The following is a 24,697-nucleotide window of genomic DNA, read 5'->3' as shown; positions in this document are numbered from 1 at the left end:
CCTAAATCGGGCAAGGTAGAAGAATCTTTTTACCCATTCGCCAACTGTGCAAGTTAGGTGGGTCGACAACATATTGCTGTCATGTGACGCACATGCCGTCACCATTGTCGTATAGAATATATCAGACGTGTTTTCCTGTGGAGGAATCGGTTGACCTATGACCTTGCGATCAAATGTTTTCGGTTCCCATTGGAGAGGCACGTCCTTTCGTCTACTAATCGCACGGTTTTGTGGTGCAGTCGCAAAACACAGACACTATAAACTTATTACAGTGAACAGAGACGTCAATGAACGAATGGACAGATCATAACTTAAAAAGTAAATTCTTCACTCAAGGGAAGACTTGAACCAAGGACCTGTCGTTCCGCAGCTGCTCATGCTAACCACAGGACCACGGCGCTCCTGTGTTCACATTAGCCATGATGTTGCCTATCTTGCACATGGACTACTCAGTTTGTATATTTTGCTTATTTTTTCACAGTTCCACACAACTTCTTCCTGTTTTCTCGATTGATCTGTGTTCAGTTTTTCAAGGCCTATCCACTGTGCCAACTTGTAAATAAATCTGAGGGGGTGCAATGGGGAGGTTCCCTTATTAGTTGTTTTTCTGTGCAGTGACTCAGAACTCTGTAAACATGGACAGTAGATGTTTTAATGAGAAACTGCACTTTAACATTAACTGATGAAGTCATGTCAGCGACTTGGTAAGGACTCTAATACTTAGTCAAGAACTACTTCATCTTCCATTTAGGCATATAAGGATTAGTGAGGAACATCTGATGACACACTTGATATTGACGTAGCTTTTCTACATGCTATCCCAACTGTTCTTGTCATTCCAGGGCTTTAGTGTTGTCTTGCTTCACTTTCTGCCACATCTCTCGGATCCTCTTCGCTAATCTTTTGACTGATTCACAGTTAGGTCCTAATTTAGGAACCGCAACATCAAAGGGGACAGCATCTTCCTGCTATACACTGCCTTGAATGGTGAAAGACCAGTTCGAATACATACTTTAGAATTATATGCAGAACTTACTTATTGGAGATATATATCCAAATTGTTGTGCTCACTATCTATGCAATAGCTTAACATTTTAGAAATGGTGCTATGCACTTGCTCTGTTCTGCCATTAGTCTGTGGATGGAACGAGTTTGTTTGTAACTTCTGAATCTGAAGTACGGGATATAATTGCTTCATCAAGTCTGATACAGAATGTGTACCCTGATCCATAATTAAGATGTCAGGCACACCAAATTTAAGTAGCTGTTAATTATATCATGATGGCTACCATTGCCATAAACCTTGAAAAGTGACCTGTAATTGTCAGTATGTATTTATTTCCTGCGGATGTTCTATTGAACAGTTCCAGGATATAGAACCCAATTATCTGAAAACGTTTAGACACACCTGATAATCTTTGCAAAGGAATTTTCTGATGACTAAGATCTGGCTTCTGTGCACAAGGTACACAGTCTTTTAGCCTAGGGACTGCTCAACATCACACTTGCTTGTCTTCCACCCGAATCTTTCCGAGACTTGTCTGCCTGTCATTCTGCATCCTCCATGACCTGACAACATATGGTCATGTGCTTGTTGTAACACAATATCCTTAAATGCTACTGGAACCACTACGTGTGGTTTGCATTCAGTCATTCTGCAGAGTAAGCCATCATGTGTCACAAATTGTTGTTGTGATCTGATTGCCTGACAGTCTGTCAGATGCCTGTGCTCTCAGCCACTCCATTACACTTTTCCCTAGCGTGTTCAATACTTCAACCTTTATGTTCAACATACCCACACCTGTATGTTTTCTACTTGATTTATGAATAATATTGTAATGAAACTCACTGACTTTGAGTGCCCACCTTGCTAATCTACTAAAAGGATCTTTCAGCCCTAACAGCCATTTCAACGATGTGTGATTAATCATCTTATATATCCAGCCATATAAATTGCAATGAAAATATGTGACCTGTTATGTAACCACTAGCATTTCCTTTTCTGTGGTGGAGTAAGTATGCCCCAGTTTGTTCAGCTGTCTTGCAGCATATGTTCCTTTCCAACAAAATTCTGGATCAGAATAAAACCAGTGATTGCTGGTGTTGCATGAAAGGATAAATTCCTTCTCAAAATCAGGAAAGATCAGTACTGGATCAGTCTTCAATGTTTCAAACACCATTTGACATTCTGCTGACCACTGGAATTTCACAGCCATCTTTAATAACTGATTCAACGGTTCTGTGATCTGTGAATTTTTTACAACTGTACGGTAATAATTACATAAGCCCAGAAATGATTGTAGTTGCTTCATGGTCTGTGGCACTGTGAAGTTCCAGATTGCTTATGGTAGACAAGGATCGGTTTGAACACTTTTCACACTAATCACATGTCCAAGGTAGTTCACCTGCGCCTGCACAAAATGACATTTATCTGTGCTAAGTGTCAGAAGCACTGATTGTAGTCTACTGAACACATCTTCTGACATTTCACATGTTCCTGCATATCTTTTGAGAATACAATGATATCGTCCACATATAGCATGATAGGCTTCAGTCCACACAGAATTCCATCTAATGACATCTGGAATTTGGTTGGTGGGTCTTTGAGTAATGGTAATGACCCCATGGTACCATGAAAGCTGTCTTTGTTCTGTTCTCTGGGATTACCTCTAGCTGGTGATATTTGTTTCTTAGATCTGTAGTCGTAAAGTTCTGGCACTGTCCTAAGTTACCCAAAATTTCCACAATGTTTGGGATTCGATATGCATCAGTCACTGTCTTAGCATTGAGATATCTGTAGTTGCAACAAAATCTGTATTTGTTTGTACTACCCAGCTATTTCTTTGGTACGATGGCCATACAATGACCACTGCTATGCCCCATGGACTATCACTATGTTCTTTTTTCACTTCTGACAACTGCTGCCTTTGAACACCTCCGTTAAGTGTTGAAGACGCTTCAGTACGCAGTATGGCTTTCTGTAGACTGGCACATTGTTACCTGTAGGCATACGGTGCTGGGTAAGAGGTATTACCGGTAAAAGACCATCCACTTTAAATAAATACATAAACCATACTAGCAAAGTTTCCATTGTCTGCTGAACACTGCCTCGCAAGGGACCCAACTGACTTCTGTAACACTGATGTGTTGATGGCTTGCTTGGGACCCTGGTCATCAAATAACCTATCGAGAGCCTCTTTGTCTAATACATCTAATGTAGCTATCATTACGCCCTTCAATAGACTAACCATGTCAATACCAAAGTTATCCGAGCTTACAGGAACCATAAATCCACCGTTATTATTACTTACGCATACTACGCTTCTGTGCATGAAACAACACATTTTAATGTAATTCTAGTGCCTCTACCGCATATGATGTTTCATGTGGTAAATATGTATGAGTGTAAACACACACACATTTCCCCATACCTGATGGTATAGAATCATGGGAATCAACCTTCAGTGTGTGTTTTTGCAGTTTACCCGGCAGCCTTGCAGCATTGCCTCGCTTGCAGCTATGTCCCCAAACGGAAACAAAGCTCCATTCAGTTCTATTGCATACCACAAAAGATGGATTGTAGCATGATGTTAGTCGAGAAAAACCAGCCCAAAAATTGTTGAATACCCTCCACCTACAAATGGTAACACTTCCATATGCTCATGGAAATCTTTAGTTCCAATACTAAAACTGAGCAGTGCTGCATCCAACAATTCTATGTTATCGTCCCAACTCGTAATTTGTAATGTGGAGACCAAAATCTCTTCCTGTTTATGACTGACACATACGTACCCGTGTCTACCAGAAATTTATGTTCCTTGCCCTCCATCAAGTCTGTCGTGCACATTGTAACTGTGCATTTATTTGTCCAGTGTAATGTCCTATTCATACCCATTTGTGTTTAACAGCTACTTCCGCTGTCATCGTTTTCCCAGCTTTCGATTCCCACAGTCATGTGCTCGGTGTCCAACTTGTCCACACCTATAACATTCATTCAGATTGCTGACATTGCTTCTGTACATGACTTTTATGCCCACATTTATAGCACTTTACCTCTGAAGCGAAAGCCCTGTGGTCTGTACGTGCTTTTGTGCAAAGGTCAATTATGCGCATGGGAGCAGTTATACCACTGTCCCTTGTTCCTGTTCCACAAAGCAAATCCAGTGATAGTTGTAGGACTCGCTCAGGTGGCAAACATAACTTTGCAAGGTAACCTTTATACAGGCACACAAGTGTTTTGTTCATTAAATCTTCTTGTGGCCGGGAACTAAAACCGCCACATTGTAGACTGAGTGGACTGGGAAAAAAGATAATCCACGCAATACATTTCCAAAATGTGAAACTGGAAATAGACAAAAGGAAGTACAAGTTCACGTTTGATGTTGTTTGGAGGCAGGGCCACAATTTCAATGTCATTTTAAGCAAAGATTTCCTGCATCGTTTTCGTGGCATAGTTAACTTCCAAACACAAAAAGTCCAAATTGGGGTAAACTTCTACCATTTTGGTACTATTTATGTTACAAGGATGTGAGAGAGTCCAGAACAAATGGCCACATTCTGACAACCCACTAAAGGATGTACCATAGTGTTGAAGTTAAACAAAGCTGAGAAAATTTTAGACGATACAGAGAAAATTATTTGGATAGAGGTTTGTCTCAAATGAATGCATCAGAAGAGGGTACATTATTGCCAGTGAGCATAGATAATTTTGGAACCACAGATGTTAAAATTCTCTGGGGTACCACACTTGCCGAAGTCCACAACGTAAATACTGATGAGGTAACAGCATACTAAGAAAATAAACAGCCTGAAAGAACAGTTTACATTAATTCTGCTTCAGTTATATCACCTATAAAAGGAGAAACTGAAAGAAACTTGAAAATTGGTGTACAATACCCCAAATCTGTGAATTTGTTTCATAAAAAGAAGCAACTTCTGGCAAGTTCCCTAACTAAACATGAGATTTCTACTAGTGATACTAGGCGTTTAGTCCAGAAACTATAACACATACCCTATCACTTACAACCTGTAGTAGAGAAAAATATCTCAGATTTGCTACAAGCAGAATTAATCCAACATTCTTTCAGTCCCAGGGTGCCACCTACAGTGGTAGTCCCCAAGACAACCAATAATGGAGACAACACTCACTGCATTTGTGTAGACAGGTGGGCAGTCAATAAGGTCATGAAATCAGTTACTTATCCCCTTCCAAGGACTGATGAGACTCTGGATCACTTTGGCAAATGCCTATTCTCCCCACCTTAAAAATGCATTCTGGTTACTCTTAAAATTTTATAGCTATGAAAAATCAGGAAAAGACAGCTTTACTTGTGCCCTCCACACATTACAAATATCTAAGGACATCCTTTGGCCTCTGAAATGCCCCTGCTACAGTTCAGCAAAATGCTGATTTACTTTCATGACGTTTAAAGCTGACCACGTGTATAGTATATTTAAACGGTATAAGTGTCTTTTCGAGCAGGATGAGGGAACATGCAGAATATCTAAGAAATGTAGTAACTAATGTTAGTGGCGCTAATGTAAATTTGAAATTAGACAAATGTAGTTTCGTGCAATCACAAGTGCACTATCTAGGTCACATAATTTCTGCAGAAGGTGTAATACCAGATCGCAATTAACGGGCACAGTGAACAATTTTCTAGTGCTGAGGAACATAAAAAATTGTAATCATTTCTCACGTTAACAAATTGCTTTTGTCATTTTGTGGGGAAATAGGCAGCCACCCTGAAATCTCTCACAAAATTGCTGAAGAAAGGAATTTCTTTTGTATGGACAGCGGACTGTGAGTGCTATGTTACAACTGAAAGAAATTCTTAGTTCATCCACTTTGGCTTATCCAGAATTTAACCTACTACTTATTCTATCATGTGATGCTAGCAGTGTCACTGTCAACTGTATTATGAGTCAAATACAAGATGGGGAAAAAATGATTATGCATCGCTTTAGGTGAGTGAAGCTGAGCAAAACTACAGCACCATAGTAAAATAACTTCTGGCACTTTGTATGGGCTCTCATTACTTTCACTGTTACCTACATGGATGACAATACCCAGTAATTGCAGATCAAGTGGCTTTACAATGGCTATTGAGTTGAAAAGATGGGCCTTAAAACTCAGTGAACATGACTACATAGTCAAACAAAAGCCTGGAAAGTTTAATAAGAATGCAGACACCTTGAGTAGGAAAATTAAGATCCTCCAAGTAGACAACTTGCTTATTGAATAATTAAAAAAGGCACAAGATTCTGAAACTCAGTTTAAAAAATGCACTACCTTACTGGATTTTATTACAAGCGATGACATTTTATATAAGAAAACATGTCTCTGAGAACGGATTCCAAAGACTATCTGCAAGTGCATACTGCAACAATGCCACAATAGCATAAGGCATGTCATAATGGGGAAAAATGCCTTGCTAGTGTGCATAGCAGGCTATTACTATTAGTGGCAACAACAAAAGAAAGATGTAGCAGATTACATTCAAAATTGTCTCCTTGTGCCAAAAGCATAAATATGAAGACCAAATATACCTCTTCAGACACTGTCTGAAGCAGCGGGGCCTTCTGAAATCTGAAATTGCAGCACTCTGTTGTCGTAGGACCATTTTCCATAATGGCCCATAATAAGAGATATATTTTATCTGCCATTAACCATTTCTCTCACTATCTTATAAAACGGATTGAATACGTAATTTCTGAGACAGTTGCAAAAGCATTCATCACCCATTCAGTACTACCATATGGGAGTCCAGAGGCCATTATAACAGATCTAGGGACAAACTTTGTCTAATCCTATGGTACAGGTAGATGAGAACTACACTACTTCACCATTGAATAAAGACAGGTTTGAATGTGTTCGTAACGTGGTATTTAAAATATTGTCTTATTATGAGAACAGCTTGCACTCAGACTGGAATCATCTGTTACCATATGTAATTCCATCGTATGCCAGACTACATGAAACAACAGGGCTGTGACCTGTTTAGGTTGTTTACGGTCACAAAATGTGTTCCACTTTCGAGTTTGAGAAGTTGCCGCCTTAAATAAGTTCCAGTCAACTGAAGCACGTAACTAGAAGATTGAAGTCTGCCGACCATACTGCATCACTCCACCACCGTGATATTTTACGTAACATAGCTGTTGCCACAGCGACTTCCACCCAGCTTGCTATTCCGAAATCGAGTGTGACTATACACTGCTATTTCACGTGTGTTATATAATAAAATGCATACAGCCACTCCAACTGATTACATGCCCTGGCCAGTGGACTGTACCGAGGTGAAGAACAAAAATTAATGATGGCTTTTCTGTTTCTACTGTCATGAACTGTAATTTTGTAATCTCAACTAGGATTGTTTTCTTTAATTAAACCATTATTTTTTATTTGTCTTATGACTTGCTTACTTTTGTGACTGTTCTAAACAACAGTCTTATTGTGCTTGTCTGTTCATTTGACGTTTTATTGTTGTGAGTTATTTTTACAATCTTTCTATTCACTTTAACTGAACTTAAATTACCTTGCTGTTGTGATATATAAATTTGGGTCCAAGGAGTCAGTCTTCAAGTGTGTATTATTCGTTTATAAGAAGGATTAATGCAATGGGAAGTGTCATATTTTGTAGTTGTCATTTTATACTTTTGTTAGCTAAATCTATTTCATTTCATAGGTCATTCTGGTTTATGCTCAGAAAGACTTAATTAGTTGCTTTGGTGATTTCCAATTTTGCAACCTTCCTTTGCTCAATTAAATAGTCACAGTGGTACTTAGAGGACATAATTGGTGATGCTAACAAATCTGAAATAAAGTTCACTTACAATGCTTCCATCCTCCCTGATTATAGTTAAAACAAACTTGTGTTTCAAAATTCTGTTTAGTTATTTTGATTTGCCCTATCAGGCTAACAACAAAATGGTGCCACCCCGGAGGTTGTCTGGTCCCTATAAGGATGGCCACTGCGCAATCATGTAATCTTAAAAAAACTGACTGCAGTCTGACAAGGAAGGCTTTCAACGTCATGTAGCCCCTATTCTATTGCTAAACACACTGGGTCCAATACTTCCTCTAGTAATGCTATAAATCAGTCATTCACTTCCTTTACTCATCTTAAAAACTGACCCCTAAACATGTATTAGTTAGTTTTATGTTATGTCCTCATCCTTGTTATAGGAATGTTTCAGTTGGTTGTATTCCTTAAAAACTGTATCTGAAACTAGCTTTGGCTACCTTTGTAAAGCTGCAGCCCTCACTTTTCTGTGAAGACTGTAGTCACCACACGGTGATGGAACAAATTTACTCACATTCCTAGATTTTATTTGTTAATTAAATTAAAATATTGTAACCCTAAATTAAAGTACCCCATTGATATTGTTGAATTCACACATAATGAATTAGTTTATGGAGAGGGGAGGAGATGTACAAGGTGTCCCCAGCCACAAACTTGAAAAAGTTTTTATTATTTGTATTCTACAAAGACCTTCCCACTGATGTGACAACAACCAACCACTTCACATCAGAATAGGCCGAATCATCATCCACAAAATTCCGCCCTACCAACCAAATCATGCCGCAGGATAACCTAACTTGTAAGATTGAGGGTTCTTGGAGCCACAACCGAAATCAATCTCTCTCTCTCTCTCTCTCTCTCTCTCTCTCTCTCTCTCTCTCTCCCTCTCCCCCCCCCTCCCTCCCCATCCCTCCCCCCCCCTCCCTCCCCATCCCTCCCCCCCCCAAATCCTGTTCTGAGGTGCCACCTAGAGCAGACACTAAATGGGTTATTTTCTTTACCTTTGCATTTCCCTTGTCCTTCAAGATGGCTCTGGGGCTGCTGCAGTTATCTTCTCTTATGCCCCTGACAATCCTCACTGTGTAATCTTAAAGAGCAAATAACCCAATAACATTTCTTTTCTAAACTTAAGAACCTTATACAAGCCCATACCAATTTCCAATCCTTACTACATCCCCATGTGGGGTGTACAGAGTGTAGCAAAGTTATCCAAAAAGCATACAACAGTCCAGGGAGCAATCCAAATCACAATGTACTATAGGCACGGTCAAAACTGTAGTGTTCTGTGGCTCATAAATAAAGGTCTCAAAGATTAGGCAGTCTCTTGTCAGTATGTCTTCACATGACATGCTTGCTTCAGCAGTGCCTTGTATGGGAGCAAGCTGCGGCTGGAGAATGCAGCGGGGAATCCAAATCACTTTCAGATACTAGGGAAACATTGATAGATTCATCGATTTTAAGTTATATCTCTCACTGAAAATGAAATGGGAATGACTCGTGTCAGGCAGGTGCTGGTACAATGAAAACGAATACATGTATAACAGTTACAGAATACCATGAAACTCATGTTGCCCTCTATGCATATAACCCTTGAAGATACTAAAAATGCACATATCCTTGCTAAGACACTAGAGCAGTCAAACCAATATAGAGTAACTCCACTAAGTAGTCTAAACTGAGTTTTGCCCACATCCTTGGATTTTCTGATCTATTTGAATAATTATCAAAGGAAATTATAAAAAGTACAAATAAGGCATGTTGGATCTTTCAGACACCCATGAGGTGTGCCTGGACAACTAACTTGGTAAAAGCATTGCCCATGAAAATCAAGGATCAAAGTTCTAGTCCCAACATGAGTTTCAAGCTATTAATAAGTTTCAAAAGTAAACACGCTTTCAACTACAGGTACAAACAGAAGCTTATTGTGGCAATTAGGTCACGAAGTCACAAACACTTGTTCAGATGCATCTTTGAATAGCCGGCCGGTGTGGCCGAGCGGTTCTAGGAGCTTCAGTCTGGAACTGTGTGACCATTATGCTCGCAGGTTTGAATCTTGCCTCGTGCATGGATGTGTGTGATGTCCTGAGGTTAGATAGGTTTAAGTAGTTCTAAGTTCTAGGGGACTGATGACCTCAGATGTTAAGTCCCATAGTGCTCAGAGCCATTTGAACCATCTTTGAATATCGTGTAACAGGGAATGTTTAGCAAAGATCCGAAATAAAATAAATGCAGAGAACTGAAAATTTAAAATTTCTTTACTGCTCTGTAATGCTGTGCATTATATCAGCTTCTATAAAAACAACATACATATATAATGCAACATACTGTATTCATTATTTTCTCAATAAGCTGCTCTATTATTCAATGCAATGTTATTGTCTTTTTGAGGAGGGAGTTACAAATGGGTTGTGTGCTAGGATGATAAATGATTCAGTCAATTGTTTCTTGAGGATGACTATTCAATAGTACTACAGTTCATCATTTTGAGCCATTGTTGTACTTACACAAACATATATAATACTACAATATGAACTAAAAATATACACTTTCTCTATTTAAAGCTCACTAAAATATGGCTTGCTATATATACTATCACATTTATGTACTACATTTAAACATGATACTATGTATCACAGATATGGAAGACATTGTTTATGGAAGACTGTTGTGGAAGACTGCTGCACAAATTACATGAAATGCGCATAAGAAACATCTCAATTGGGTAATTAATATTTTACAAATAGTTTCTCCAAAAGTGGAATGTACAGTAATAAAATGTAATACCCATGGCATTTACATTTGAGATTAACAAACCACATTGTTTTAAAGTTAGAACAAAATAGCAATTAGATATCTTTTCAACTGGAAGCTGATACACAATAAAAGAACTAGTTAGTGTAAAAAAGAACAAATGAATCACAAGATCCATATAAATTGGTACACACCGCACAATGACACATAAGACTGAGTTGCCCGATAACTGCAGTTTTCATTATTCTGCGACCAGGAAGGTATACAAATACACAATAAATGGGCAAAGTCCACTTTTTTTTTAACATAAGGTATCTTACACCTGCTGATACTTATTTTCCATTCATACCGTTAACTTTAAACACATGAACTGATTACAAAAGGAATCTGCTAGCAGAAACCTACGTTACTATGTAAAAACCCAAAATGAAATACCGACTGCTACAAATCTAAGACTAAAATAGTTTGCGTAGCACACTCAATTGCTTTACAAGAAGTTACCAAAAAGTTTGCTTGTTAACCAACAAAACATGAAAATTAGCTAAGTATAAACATTATGAAGTGCCAAACTGAGATGTAATATACGTATGTATGGGTGCTACAGTACAAACCTGCAAAGTAATGCGCTTATTTATTTTCTAAAAAATGTAACATTCAGTGGTCGCCATTATTGGTTATGAAGTTTATCCAGTTATTTGTACGAGTCCTGTTCCTGTCAGCTGTTTATGACAAAGTAGTTATTCTGTTTACAAAACTAACACTTCACAAAATTATGATTGCAAATCGCTCATTTCTAATTAATTTTTCTAAATCTGTCACCAGGAACAAGTTAACAAAAGATAGTAATTAAAAATTTACATACTGGCATATTGATTTAGCATCATTTACATAAAAGTGATTACTTGAGCTATGGAAGAGTGATGGGTTCTGAACCATACTGCATATGAAACAATATCTTACTTCCCAAAACAAGAACTGAATATGAAGATTAACGATTATTACACTACAAGGTTAACTGTGATTCCGGCCAAATTGGTGTGTGCCCACAAGAACACAAATTTACATTTCTCCTCTGCTGTTCACAATGTTCCATTGGAAGTAGCTGCGGAACTATTTTCTGTTGCAATGTGAAAATCTTCATCACCTGTATTCACCAGGATTTCTTCCGATGCAGCAGTGTACAACAACAACAACAACAATGATTATTTGGTTGGGTACGTGGCATTTGACATTGCTGAATTTTATATTTCACTGGCTGTTAAATAATTGTGTCACACGTTAATAGTCGCACACATTTTTAACCTGATTTACTGTTTTCAATCTAACATAACAATAGCAAAAGCCTGCACCTATACTACAATTACAAAAACATTATTTACAAGACTCTAATTCTTCTGAAATTCAGTCTGCAAGATACTGAAGTTGTATGAGACTACTAAAATATTTTTCCTGCAAATTTAATATCTAGGGAAAAGCACAACAATTAGTCATTAACTGCAATAAAACTTCATACTATTGATTTGTTAGCACCGATTCACAACATAATGTGCAAAAGCATATTTTATCGAAAGTAATCAACTACTGTTTCTAATTCATCAATTTCATTTAGTGTAAAAGTTCTGTTTGGTCATAAGCTTATTCAGACATCATCTAAAACAAAATTTCATTGCAAATTAATTTTTCTGTGTGCTCCTTCATTCTCACAATATCCAGCTTTGTGTGACAAAAACTAAAATTTTACACAGTTGGTATAGCATTTTACTGTTAATAGTATAAAAAACACAGCAACATTTATGTAAATTCCTTACATAAGATGAAAATTTAGTGCTTTTAGTCTTCTTTTACCTTTTGGGTGAGAAATTCATCCTCCCACCATCATTCCTCTATTTCATATTTTACACAAAATAGTGTCACAATATTTCAATTACCCTCTTCCAATTAGCCCCCCCCCCCCCCCCCTCTCTCTCTCTCTCTCTCTCCGCGATATTGTTGCATTTATCTGTGATGACCAAGTCTACAGTTGGCTTTGCTGTACAACACAAATTAACTCATTTACAAAAACAAAATTGTTTACAACAGCAGCTTTTTATATAATGTCACTCTTTAACAGGGGACGTATTTTAAATTTATTTGGCACAGGTAACACCTTGGGCAGGTGATAATGATGATGATAATAATAATAATAATAATAATAATAATAATAATAATAATAATAATAATGATGATGACGATTGATGATAATAATAATAATAATAAAAACAACAACAACAACAACAACACACAGAATTTAAGCAGAAGGCTCATAGCTATTAATAAAATATTTCCTTATTTTTACAATTTTCTTATATCATTTTTCGTTTTTCCAGGCAACACATGATAATGGTAATGAAAAAATTAATTCTTTCAGAAAAACAGGGAAAATATTTCACAGATTACCCACACACAGATATTTTATGAAAGTATATTCATCAATACCGTGATGAGAACCTTCCCGACCAATTCCAGATTCTTTGACACCTCCAAATGGAGCTTCAGCTGTTGAAATAATGCCCTCATTTATTCCAACCATACCAACACACAGCTGTTTTGCTACTCTTCGTACCTGGGCCATGTTACTACTGTAAAAGTATCCTGCCAGTCCTGAATTTGTGTTATTAGCTATGTCCAAGGCTTCTTCCTCACTTTTGAATCTGAAATAGAGATTAGAAAAATAATTTCATGTGTCTCATATATGCCTCCAACTTAACAAACATGATGATGATGATTGATGATGATGATGATGATGATGAAGAAAATACCAACGTACTTTAATAAAATTCTGAAGTTATGGAGACATGAACAAATATTCCAGAACCTTGAGTCTCATTCACTAGCACTCTATATTTTGATGCCTATATACATTTGTTAATGCTATAGCTGAAGTTTTTAACTCCTGATGGCATATACACAGAGTTGGTTATATGTAGGGACCGGAAAAATTCACACTTTACAGAAAAAGCGAAACAGACGTGAATTCTGCCTCAAAATGCAAATACTCGAAATTACTTAATAGGCACTCTTTCATTGCAAACTGTGTCCAGGTGATCTATTTTATCAGAGAGAGTTTGAAATAGCTTAATTTTCTGCATATAAATATCAAAAATTTAACCAATTTTCAGTTACTGGTATTGTAAATCATCTGGCGAAGCCCAATTTGGAAAGATAATGTGCGTAAGAATCTGTTTGCAAAATCAAGAGTGTATGAACGCAACATTGTTGTCAATGCGCTCAATGATCTGGCGCCATGCAACTGTGGATAGTTGGTCTATTTAAGATACACACCACGTAATGCAACATAGCAGTACTCCGTCGTGGGACGTACCATTTTACAACACAGAAACGCGTTCTTTGTTAGCTAAAACTCAAAAGATGGTATAATGTGGACAACTTCAACATAGCAAATTACATGGCAGATGTTTTGAACTGTGGTCACATCAAATACAGCTAGAGGTTGGACCTGAACTACGTCGTTAACAATACTCTGCTACCCTCAAAAGCAATTGCGCGGCAGCCGTCCCCGAATCCTTGTGCTGTGTGTTACTCATTGTTTTCTTTTCTTATACTGAAATAAGTGAAGCGACTAATCCATGTCCTTTATGAAGACAGTAACTGTTCTCGAAAGAACAGAATACTGTTGATGACCGTGCAGCTTTTCCCTGGGATGGGTGAATGGGCAAATGTCTATAAGTTACATTACATATGTAGAATTGTGGACAGTTGGGAATGTGAGTCTCACGGGAAGCATGCAAGGGATAAGTCCCTGCAGTCACGCTATTCATCTGTGTCCTCGGTGGCTCAGATGGATAGAGCATCTGCCATGTAAGCAGGAGATCCTGGTTTCGAGTCCCGGTTGGGGCACACATTTTCAGCTGTCCACATCTAGGTATATCAACAACACCTGTCGGCAGCTGAGGGTTTCAGTTAGTCATCATTTATTCCATGTCCATCATGGATTTCAATTACCATCCTTACAATACCAGAAGAGATTGGCGATCCCTGTAACAATGTCACTACCGTACGTTTACATGCGACACATCTTCCAAAAAACGAGAACCAAATTTCGGAAAGAGTGTGTTGCTGTCATGTTTAGACGTTAAGATCTGAAGCGGATTTGCTGGCCCCGTTAAATCTGGCGCCTGGAAAACAGATGCAATTTATGATTTAGTCAGCACAATCGCTATTTCTCTTCAATTAGACAAGATGTAAATAGCTTCAGTCTCATATTTCTACTTATCCTTCACTGTGCAAAAAGTCACTCTGTCTATACTAGCAGTATTGCAAAATCAGTTTAGAAATCCGATTTTGGGATCCCCATGTAAACGGTGTGTGCATCAGTTCTGCTGTAGGCTGCAGCCCTGCTTAAGGAAGGCAGCACTTGTTTGCCTGCACTGCTCCTCCACCATCTGGTGGTCACAATTCTAGTTTGTTTACACTCGCTGCTATCTGCTATCATACCTACACCACAGTCTAACATATCATGTTAGACTGTACCTACACTACCCGCATTCTGCATTATGGCGACTGGAAAACAAAATCAACGTAAGAATAGAGTTACTGTACATTCGGTTCTTCTACGCTTGTCAGTTCAATCTGTAGCATTGTTAAATGTGGATTGGTCAGCTATGAATGTCCATGAACGGTCAAAATTCATAGTTACAGATTTTGTAATAATAAAATGGGGCAGAAAAAGCCAAGCAACGTCGTGAAATACCTTATTCAGCGACGCATTCAGTTCACTGGCGGGAAAATGCTGCTACTTTTCAACAGAACAATCATTCTTGAAAACTTAAATATTGGCAAATGTAAAAAACAAAGGACGTTTTGAACAAAAAGGTATTGTAGTTTTTGCAAAAGCAAACAGTCCCGCCAAAAAGTTCCCAGTCAGCACTTTTTAAAGTCAATTTTTAAGAAGGCTTTGTTCGTCTTCATTCATGTAGCATGACAACATTTCATATAAGTGCATCTAATCCTTAAAAAAAATTGCGAATTTTGCCAAAAATTGATGCCACATTTTTCCGGTTCCTAGTTATATGTGACAATTCGAAAACGTGTGCCAAGTTTGTACTCTGAAGAGTACTGTCCATAAAAGGATGGTGTCAGAAGTTTAGTCCAAGTTTGACACAAAGTTGTATCTTTGCAGAATATAAAGTGTGGGCTTACATTATAACCAGCATAGATTAATTAATAATGATGGATGGTTATAATCTATGATGAACTTGGTCTAATACACCACAGTTTTACATCTTAGCCGAAATCTCTACTCTTGGCACATTACTCCTATTTCCTAAAGTAATACCTAATGTCCAGTTACCTCTGCTCGTTAATAAAGTGATTATAATTCAGGACATACTGTTTTTGTAAAGTAACCTCAGGGCTTATCTGATTCAGCCATCCTGATCAGAGTAGGCTATTCGACAATGATTCCAAGCAAATGTCGGGGGGTTCCTAACCATAAAAAGTGTTCATAATATCCGCCATTTTATACTTATTAACAGCAATTTAGCAATTTGAAATAACATCATGATACAGTCACACCACCACCACCACCACCACCACCACTATTTAATTATTTTTCACTTAATGTAATTACATGTTTCACTATTCTGTGATAATGCTAAACTAATGCTGTGGAATGAAAATGTCTCCTCACAGTATGGCAGTCATTACACAGCCTCTATTGGCTGGTAGAATTTTAACAGCCCTCTCTTACTTCCTGTAGGGCAATTCTCTTACAATAAGATTTGTAGTTCCACTCATACGAGGGCATGAAACATCACCTCATCAACTTCTGAGTGAAGTCTTGTTGTTGCCTGCTTTATTGTACATACGCAGGCAGCTTAAGGTGTGGTGTGGTTGTGTGTGTGTGTGTGTGTGTGTGTGTGTGTGTGTGTGTGGTTCGCATGCATGCGTGCAGAATAAATTTCACTAGGTTATGGCACTGAATCTAGGGAACTGGGAGAAGTCATTGTCCTGCTTTGAACACAAGCTTCTCCTTCTTGTCTGGTTTTCCTACCTCTGCCTGTCAGTACTCTGGCCCAGACTTATCTCTTCTGGGTGCTTTCTTCCAGTCCTTTTATCCTCTTAACCCTTGGCCTTCCCTTTGGTACTGTGCCCTCTATATTCATCTCATGTATCTTCCTGAACATCATGTACTTCACTCTCCTCAAATGCCCACACTGTTTAATCTTTTTACCTCAATGTTCTCTTGTAGGGGTTTCTCATGTGTTCTATAACTAATCTTCATTATCCATCTTTACAATTTTTGTTACACCTACTCAAAACATTCATATCACTTCCATGCACCTTATTTTTTTCCCTTCCCTTCATGACACACATTTCTCCACTGTACAACAGAAATAGTATATATTATATATAGTATATATTTCAAAGGACTTCTTTGTTCCGCATCATTCATCTAATAGTCCTCATAAGGCCTATACATACACTGAACTCTTCGTAATTTCTTAATATTCCTGTACTATACTCCCCAGTGCTTGAAACTATCCATCATTTTCAGCATCTTCCCAGCCAGCACCATGTTTGCTATAGGTTACCCTTCTTTATTATTGTGGCCACAAGCCCACACTACTTTGAATTAAATTTTAGGCCATATTCTTGTACAACTTCTTCTCAAATATCAAATTACTTCTGTTCTCCTTCCTTGTTGTTTCCTCATACCATTAAATAATCAAGAAAGAACATTGCTGTTATCCGGTCCCCAATCTCTCTTGCCATTTATGTCATCACATCATTCATCAGCACCATGATAAGCAATGGAGATAGTGCATTTCCTTGTCTCAGCCCATAGCTCTGTGTTAATCATCCCATTCTCTCTTCCCACTTACAAAAATCCACATCCTGATGCAATTCTTTTATCCTCAGTACAGTTTGCTTCTCTATTCCTTTCATTGTTAGTGCCTCCCAAACTTTACTTCTGGGTACAGTGTCATACGATTTCCCTAAATCCAAGAAGACCATCAGCAGATCTCTCCCATACTCACAGTTGTGTTTGTGCATCTTTATCACTGTAAATATGAGACCTACTGTCGATCTTTCTAGCCTGAAGCCATATTGTTCTCGCAGTTACTTTTCCATTGTTCTCCAAATTTGTTTCTCCGGGATCTTGTCAAATTTTTGCACAATGGCACACGAGGATAAAGCCCCTAAAGTTTTTAAAAATATTTTTGACTTCCCTTCTTGAAGACAGGTACAATTGTACTACCTCTTCCTCTCTTCTGGAGTTCTCACTTTCTTCCATACAGCTCTTACAACTCTACACAGCCACTGCAGCTCCATCTCTTTTGCTGCTCTGATCATTTGCAAACTTAGTTCAACCAACCCTGGATTCTTCCCTCCTTTCATATTATTTAGTAACTCATCCACTTCCCCACAGTTTGCAGCTCAATCAGTGGGCTTTTGTTTTTTACTCTGCTATAATATTTTTCTGTCACCTCTGCTGAACTTGGCTTCCGTGTTCTTAACTGTCTTTCTTGGTTTTCTGCTCCTTTTCTCTCCTTCGGTTCTCTGATATTCATTACTAACATCTGATGGTCACCATCTAAGGACCCTGGTGGCATTACATTGATGTCTGTTATGTTTGTCAGTCCATCATCTACAAAAACATAATCAACTACTCAAGTTTCAGAGCAATCACTCCTTTACCATGTTACTGTATGGTTTTCTTTCTTATCTAACAACGAATTTCCAAACCTCAACCCATTCCTTTTGCAGAAGTTCAATAATCTTTCATCTTCCTTGCTTCTCTTTCCGCAGCCATTTCCTCAAAGTATGTTTTCATATCCTTGTCTTTCTACATCAACATGTACGTTTAGATCTCCCATAACAATTGTGTTTTGTTCAGTCATCCGATTCTGTAATTCTTCTTGAAACTTCTTCCCCCCCCCTCCCCCTCTGATATGCATCTCACGTTGAGGGGGGGGGGGGGGCAGCACTTTCAATATCATCACCGTTTTCCCCTACAATGATAGTTTTGTTTATATCATTCTCTCAGTTATTCAAATTACTTCCTCTTTCTGTCCATCTTTCATAACTATACCCACTCGATATTTGTCATCTTCCTCACTGCCTATCCAGTATAGTCCAAATCCATTTCTCAGTTTACACATTCTGCCTCCACCTTTTTTTGTATTGTCCCTAATACATCCACACATAGTTTTTCCATCATATCAACAAGTTCTTCCACTCTCCCTTTCTAAGTTCATACAGCTAATATTCCAAATGGTAATTCATTTTCATGTCTCTCATTAGATCCTTTTTTTTTCTTTTTTCTTTCTTCCAAAGGCTTGTTCCACTTGCACTTGCACTTCCACTTCCTGCTTGCTGGACCTATCACGGTTTTGTCAGAACCCCAATTTTTTGGCACATTCTTCTAAGCCTTCACACAGTTACCACAGTGGTCATGGAACATATGAAGCCCCCACTGTACCTCACCCCTACATGCAGTCCCTTAGGTCATTATTTTATTATCTAAAACATATAAATTCAAATATCCCATTTACCTTGGAAATTTGAAATCAAAACATAATATCCTTCTTGCATGTTTTCGTTACGAGACAGATTGACGGAAGTTTGAGACATAAGGTCTTTTGGAAAGTCATGTATACAGACAGATATTTTCATAAGAACTCCACAACAAAAGAGAGATGTCATTACAAGTCTTGTGGATATAGCCAAAAGAATCTGCACACCAGAACACCTGCATGCTGAATTAAAAAATCTAAAGCAGGCTTTTGAGAAAAATGTCTATTCAGGAAAAGAAGTAAATAGGGTTTTAAGAAAGAAGCAGCCATGAAATTTAGTGATATACGGACAGTGGCTTTACGCAAACAATAGGTAAGTTTTTAGCCTCAAGACGTGACAATCAATTGTTAAGTTTTACATCTGCCAAGGATTATCTGAGCTGATCACTTGTAAACTAGACCACACTCATTTTCACAGTATTTAACTCACTTTCCTATGTCTTACTCACCAGTTGGCAAGACTCGACATCACCAGGAGCACCTCCTATGTTGTCCAGCACAGCTCTGGATGACATGTCAGGAACAGTAAAGTTTCTTCGACCACAACCGTACAACCCAGAGGACTCGTCAGCAAATATGACATACTGTATCTTTCCCCTCAGGCTTAGTCCAGAAATCTGCAGTATCTGGTATTCCATAATAAGATCAACTTCCAGAACAAGAACCTACTCACTACTTTTGAAGAATCTGTTTTTGGACAAGCATACTCTATGCATCTCACTTTGAGGGTATTTTACATGCACGAACCTCTGTCTCAGTGGGTAGTATGCCATAGCGCAAGCTGGCACAATTGCACAGGGGTATTTTGTGGCTTTAGATTTATGACTCAAAATTGATTGAATAAAATGTACTAAAGAGGAAATGATATTTTATTTTCATAACATTACAGAATTTTTGGAAACATTTCAAAGGGTGATGCTGCACGTGAACTTCACATTCTGCACACCAGTAAGATATGTCTTTTGTTCAAAAGCCTCTCCTCAAGCATACCCTACACCACCTTATTGGTCTTGTCTTCACTGTGCTAGGAAAAAAAGTCCAGAAAATTACTGGCTATAATGCAAATCATTTTTGGTCCTTGCAGTCGGTGTCCAACTGACGACTCTTGCACCAGAGAGGATACAGCGAACTGTACACTAAGACTAATCGTGAATTGCACTCTCCTCCTTTTCCACCAACATGTTTTTAAACATGTTTTTTAAACTTCACACAGGTAGCACTAAGTACCTACAGTCATATGACTTGTCCGACATAGTGGTAATGTCGATTATGGTCCACTGCACAGAGTTCTGATTAAACTTTGGAGAACAATGTTAGGTAACTGAGTATCATCACCTCCATGCTATAACTTAAAATGATTTAAGCAGTCCATATCAGGAAAGTTCTCATGGGGCATGAACACCGTTTCATATTTAATTGTTGTTCGGAGTGACATCTCACGGAAATGTAGGAGCTGTAAGCTAATACACTGACTAGTCCAACTAACTACAGCACCAGTTTGCTGCAAGCTAAAGCCACTTACCAGCTGTCTGACCACAGCTACAGTATGGTGTCATCCACCCAACTGCAATGGGAGTTTGGTATGAGCTACAGCCAGTTGCCGGCCACACAATTCCACTGCCAGCCAACACAAACAGTATGTGTGTGACCTTTCCCCACTTTTCCCAACATACCACTGGCATGCAGCAGCCAGTGTCACCCACCATCGGCACACAGCACCCGCTGCTACCTGATACTGGCCCGCAGAGTGTGCCAACACCTTAACACCGGCACGCAAACCGCACTGACACCCGAAACCGGTACAAAGCACCCTCCATGGTGCAACATCGGTATGAAGCAATTTCTGCTGCACAAAATTTGTTACAGGCACACTTGGCCACACAACACTGGTTTGGAACACCCTCTGCCATGCATCAATAATATGTATGTATGATTACAAGGAGTTCACCTATTCACTGCTAGATGGCCGTAGATGTATACACTGAAGCATGCCGCTTCCAAGAAGTGTCAAAAATGTTTGAGATAACAGATTTTGAGTCTGCTCCAACCACTTGTATCTGGGAATCATTATAATCTTATTGCAATACATAGCTTTTGCATGATTTTGCTTTTGAAATTATATGCATAATTATGAAACATGTTTAACATTACATCATCACTTTCCCTTTAATTTCATAAATATCTGCTTGTTCCTGTGTGCTGTTACATATTTTCCCTTATTCTGTTTTACATTTTTCATGACATCAGGGAACTCCTTTCTGTCTTGCTGCATGGTGCTGATGACATCTATGTTATAACTAGGGCCCAGATTTTAATGACAAATGACTGGAAGCTGTTGGCACTCAGCTATGTGAGGCCCTGAGTATTGTGCAACATGTGCAGAGTGAATTGGGTCGAGCTCGTGGTCATGTGGCTGACAAAGTGAAAACCAAATTGCAAAGTGTTCTCCAACGGAATCCTGGATATTCTACACTGTGCAAAATTAGTGACACTCTTTCAGGGAATGCTGTAACATTTGAAGATACTGAAACAAAGCTGAACTCCAGTGACCTGGCTGCCTTCAAATACACTCCAGTGACGTCTTGTGAAGTGGAGAGGAGCTTTTCCAGGTACAAAACTATCCTCAGCGACAACCGTAGATCTTTGACAATGGAAAACCTGAAAATGTACCTTGTGATCCAGTGCAACTTTGCAGATACTGAAGATTGACATACGGTATTAAATAATGTGAAACACTTTAAATACTATGTAGAAATAAAAACATTGTTTTACTGTTTCGATAGATGATCTTTTCACTGTACTTTTGTGCTTAGAAAATAAAACATTCAGACATTCAAAAAATAGATGCAAATTAGCCACAAACCCTACAGAAAGAAAGAAAGAACTATACTTACAATATTTTTAGAAGTGAATTTTGTATTACTTTATGGTGAATAAAAAATTATAAATAAACAAACAAGAATGCTTTAAAACTTCCTGGCAGATTAAAACTGTGTGCCCAACCGAGACTCGAACTCGGGACCTTTGCCAATTTCACGGGCAAGTGCTCTACCAACTGAGCTACCGAAGCACGACTCACGCCCGGTACTCACAGCTTTACTTCTGCCAGTACCTCGTCTCCTACCTTCCAAACTTTACAGAAGCTCTCCTGCGAACCTTGCAGAACTAGCACTCCTGAAAGAAAGGATATTGCGGAGACATGGCTTAGCCACAGCCTGGGGGATGTTTCCAGAATGAGATTTTCACTCTGCAGCGGAGTGTGCGCTGATATGAAACTTCCTGGCAGATTAAAACTGTGTGCCCGACCAAGACTCGAATTGGGGGGGGGGGGAGATTGGGGGGGAGATTGGGGGGGGAGATTGGGGGGGGAGATTGGGGGGGAGATTGGGGGGGGAGATTGGGGGGGGAGATTGGGGGGGAGATTGGGGGGGGGAGATTGGGGGGGGAGATTGGGGGGGGGAGATTGGGGGGGGGGGGAGATTGGGGGGGGGAGATTGGGGGGGGAGATTGGGGGGGGGAGATTGGGGGGGGAGATTGGGGGGGAGATTGGGGGGGGGAGATTGGGGGGGGAGATTGGGGGGGGAGATTGGGGGGGGGGAGATTGGGGGGGGAGATTGGGGGGGAGATTGGGGGGGAGATTGGGGGGGAGATTGGGGGGGAGATTGGGGGGGAGATTGGGGGGGAGATTGGGGGGGGAGATTGGGGGGGGAGATTGGGGGGGAGATTGGGGGGGGAGATTGGGGGGGGAGATTGGGGGGGGAGATTGGGGGGGGAGATTGGGGGGGGAGATTGGGGGGGAGATTGGGGGGGAGATTGGGGGGGAGATTGGGGGGGGAGATTGGGGGGGGAGATTGGGGGGGGAGATTGGGGGGGAGATTGGGGGGGGAGATTGGGGGGGGAGATTGGGGGGGAGATTGGGGGGGAGATTGGAGGGGGAGATTGGGGGGGGAGATTGGGGGGGGAGATTGGGGGGGAGATTGGGGGGGAGATTGGGGGGGAGATTGGGGGGGAGATTGGGGGGGGGAGATTGGGGGGGAGATTGGGGGGGGAGATTGGGGGGGGAGATTGGGGGGGAGATTGGGGGGGAGATTGGGGGGGGAGATTGGGGGGGGGAGATTGGGGGGGGAGATTGGGGGGGGAGATTGGGGGGGAGATTGGGGGGGAGATTGGGGGGGGAGATTGGGGGGGAGATTGGGGGGGAGATTGGGGGGGGAGATTGGGGGGGGAGATTGGGGGGGGAGATTGGGGGGGGAGATTGGGGGGGAGATTGGGGGGGGAGATTGGGGGGGGGAGATTGGGGGGGGGAGATTGGGGGGGGAGATTGGGGGGGGGAGATTGGGGGGGGAGATTGGGGGGGAGATTGGGGGGGGAGATTGGGGGGGAGATTGGGGGGGGGAGATTGGGGGGGGAGATTGGGGGGGTGAGGTGAGGGGGGGGGAGGTCAAAGTGGACTGGAAGAAAACGTGAGAGTCAAAGTGGTCATGAGGACAATTTGGATTCTTTGAGGCAGAAAACAAATGGACACTGCAATTCCAAGAGCAGCCGTAATTCCTCCTTGTTGGATGTAATGCCATGAACAAGACATTTGTTGCCTGGAGTAATGTAAAAAGTCTTCACAGCAGTATTCCTTTTGTTATTTCCGACCTCCCAGTTGTGTAGCAGGTGATTTTGCCATCAAAGGGGAAGATTTGGTGCCTTGTTGTGCAGCTGTGGGAGAAGGAGACAGGGATGCTACCATGATACTGGACCATTTCACAACTGCAGTACTGAATTACAGGTAGCAAGCCTGTGTGACGTGTCCTTCGTGGAGCGAGAACTGTACTAAAAGTGACAGACAGTAAAATGCAGGGTTTACAACTGGCCAACAACTTGCGAGTGACTTTTTCCTTCACCTGGGATCTCCAGAATGGCCCACTCATCGAGATACATGGGACACTCATCCTCACGATCATGTATACCACAAGTAACACATTTGGCCAAGTTTTGACAGGACATGTGAGTGCGGTTACAACGTTGACTCTAGTAACAACACATTGGGTCTGGAATGTTTGGTTGGACCGTGATAACTTCATAGCCTGTCTTCATCTTCGATGGAAGCACTACCTGATCAAATGTGAGAAAATGAGTGTTTGCACCAATCTTTTTCATTACCCATTGGACCACAGTGATGCCCCAACCAGAGAGATAATGCTGGATTTCCCTCTTGGTCGGACTACCAAGCAGCCACGTATAAATAACACCAAGCGTAGAATTCAGCATACAATGGGCCTTGACATGAGCAGAATAGCCATGAAGGACCTAAGCTGTAGACAGATGTAGGGTTTGAAAATCACAAATGGTCTCCAGAAGCAAAGTCCCATTACCAAGCAAGAGCAGGATTTCATGGGGCCTGCAACTGCATCAACACCTTTCTGAACAGTAAAGGGATTAACTGTAGCAGAAGACTGACCTCCTTCGGTACACGACACCACGAGGGACTGATGTGCAGCTGGGCGAGACATTCCACTTACCTTTAGTAGATATAGACCGAGATGAAGATGATTGGCTTATTGCAACAAAATCCCC

General features: G+C 40.2%; 1 protein-coding gene across 2 annotated transcripts in view; it reads right to left on the bottom strand.

The window, feature by feature from the left end:
• Positions 1-10,039: 10,039 nt before the first annotated feature.
• LOC126183640 (succinate-semialdehyde dehydrogenase, mitochondrial) overlaps positions 10,040-24,697 on the bottom strand; it is a 213,604-nt gene continuing 198,946 nt past the window's right edge. For both annotated transcript variants that reach the window (XM_049925779.1, XM_049925780.1), the window contains exon 9: positions 10,040-13,243. In XM_049925779.1, coding sequence (XP_049781736.1) covers positions 12,979-13,243 — 265 coding nt within the window. In that variant the 3' untranslated portion in view covers positions 10,040-12,978. The remainder of the gene's footprint in view (positions 13,244-24,697) is intronic.

This window comes from Schistocerca cancellata, chromosome 4, assembly GCF_023864275.1.
Source record: "Schistocerca cancellata isolate TAMUIC-IGC-003103 chromosome 4, iqSchCanc2.1, whole genome shotgun sequence".
In the NCBI taxonomy this organism is placed as follows: domain Eukaryota; kingdom Metazoa; phylum Arthropoda; class Insecta; order Orthoptera; family Acrididae; genus Schistocerca; species Schistocerca cancellata.
Note: the sequence above shows the minus strand (reverse complement) of the source record. Positions and strands in the feature narration are given on the sequence as shown.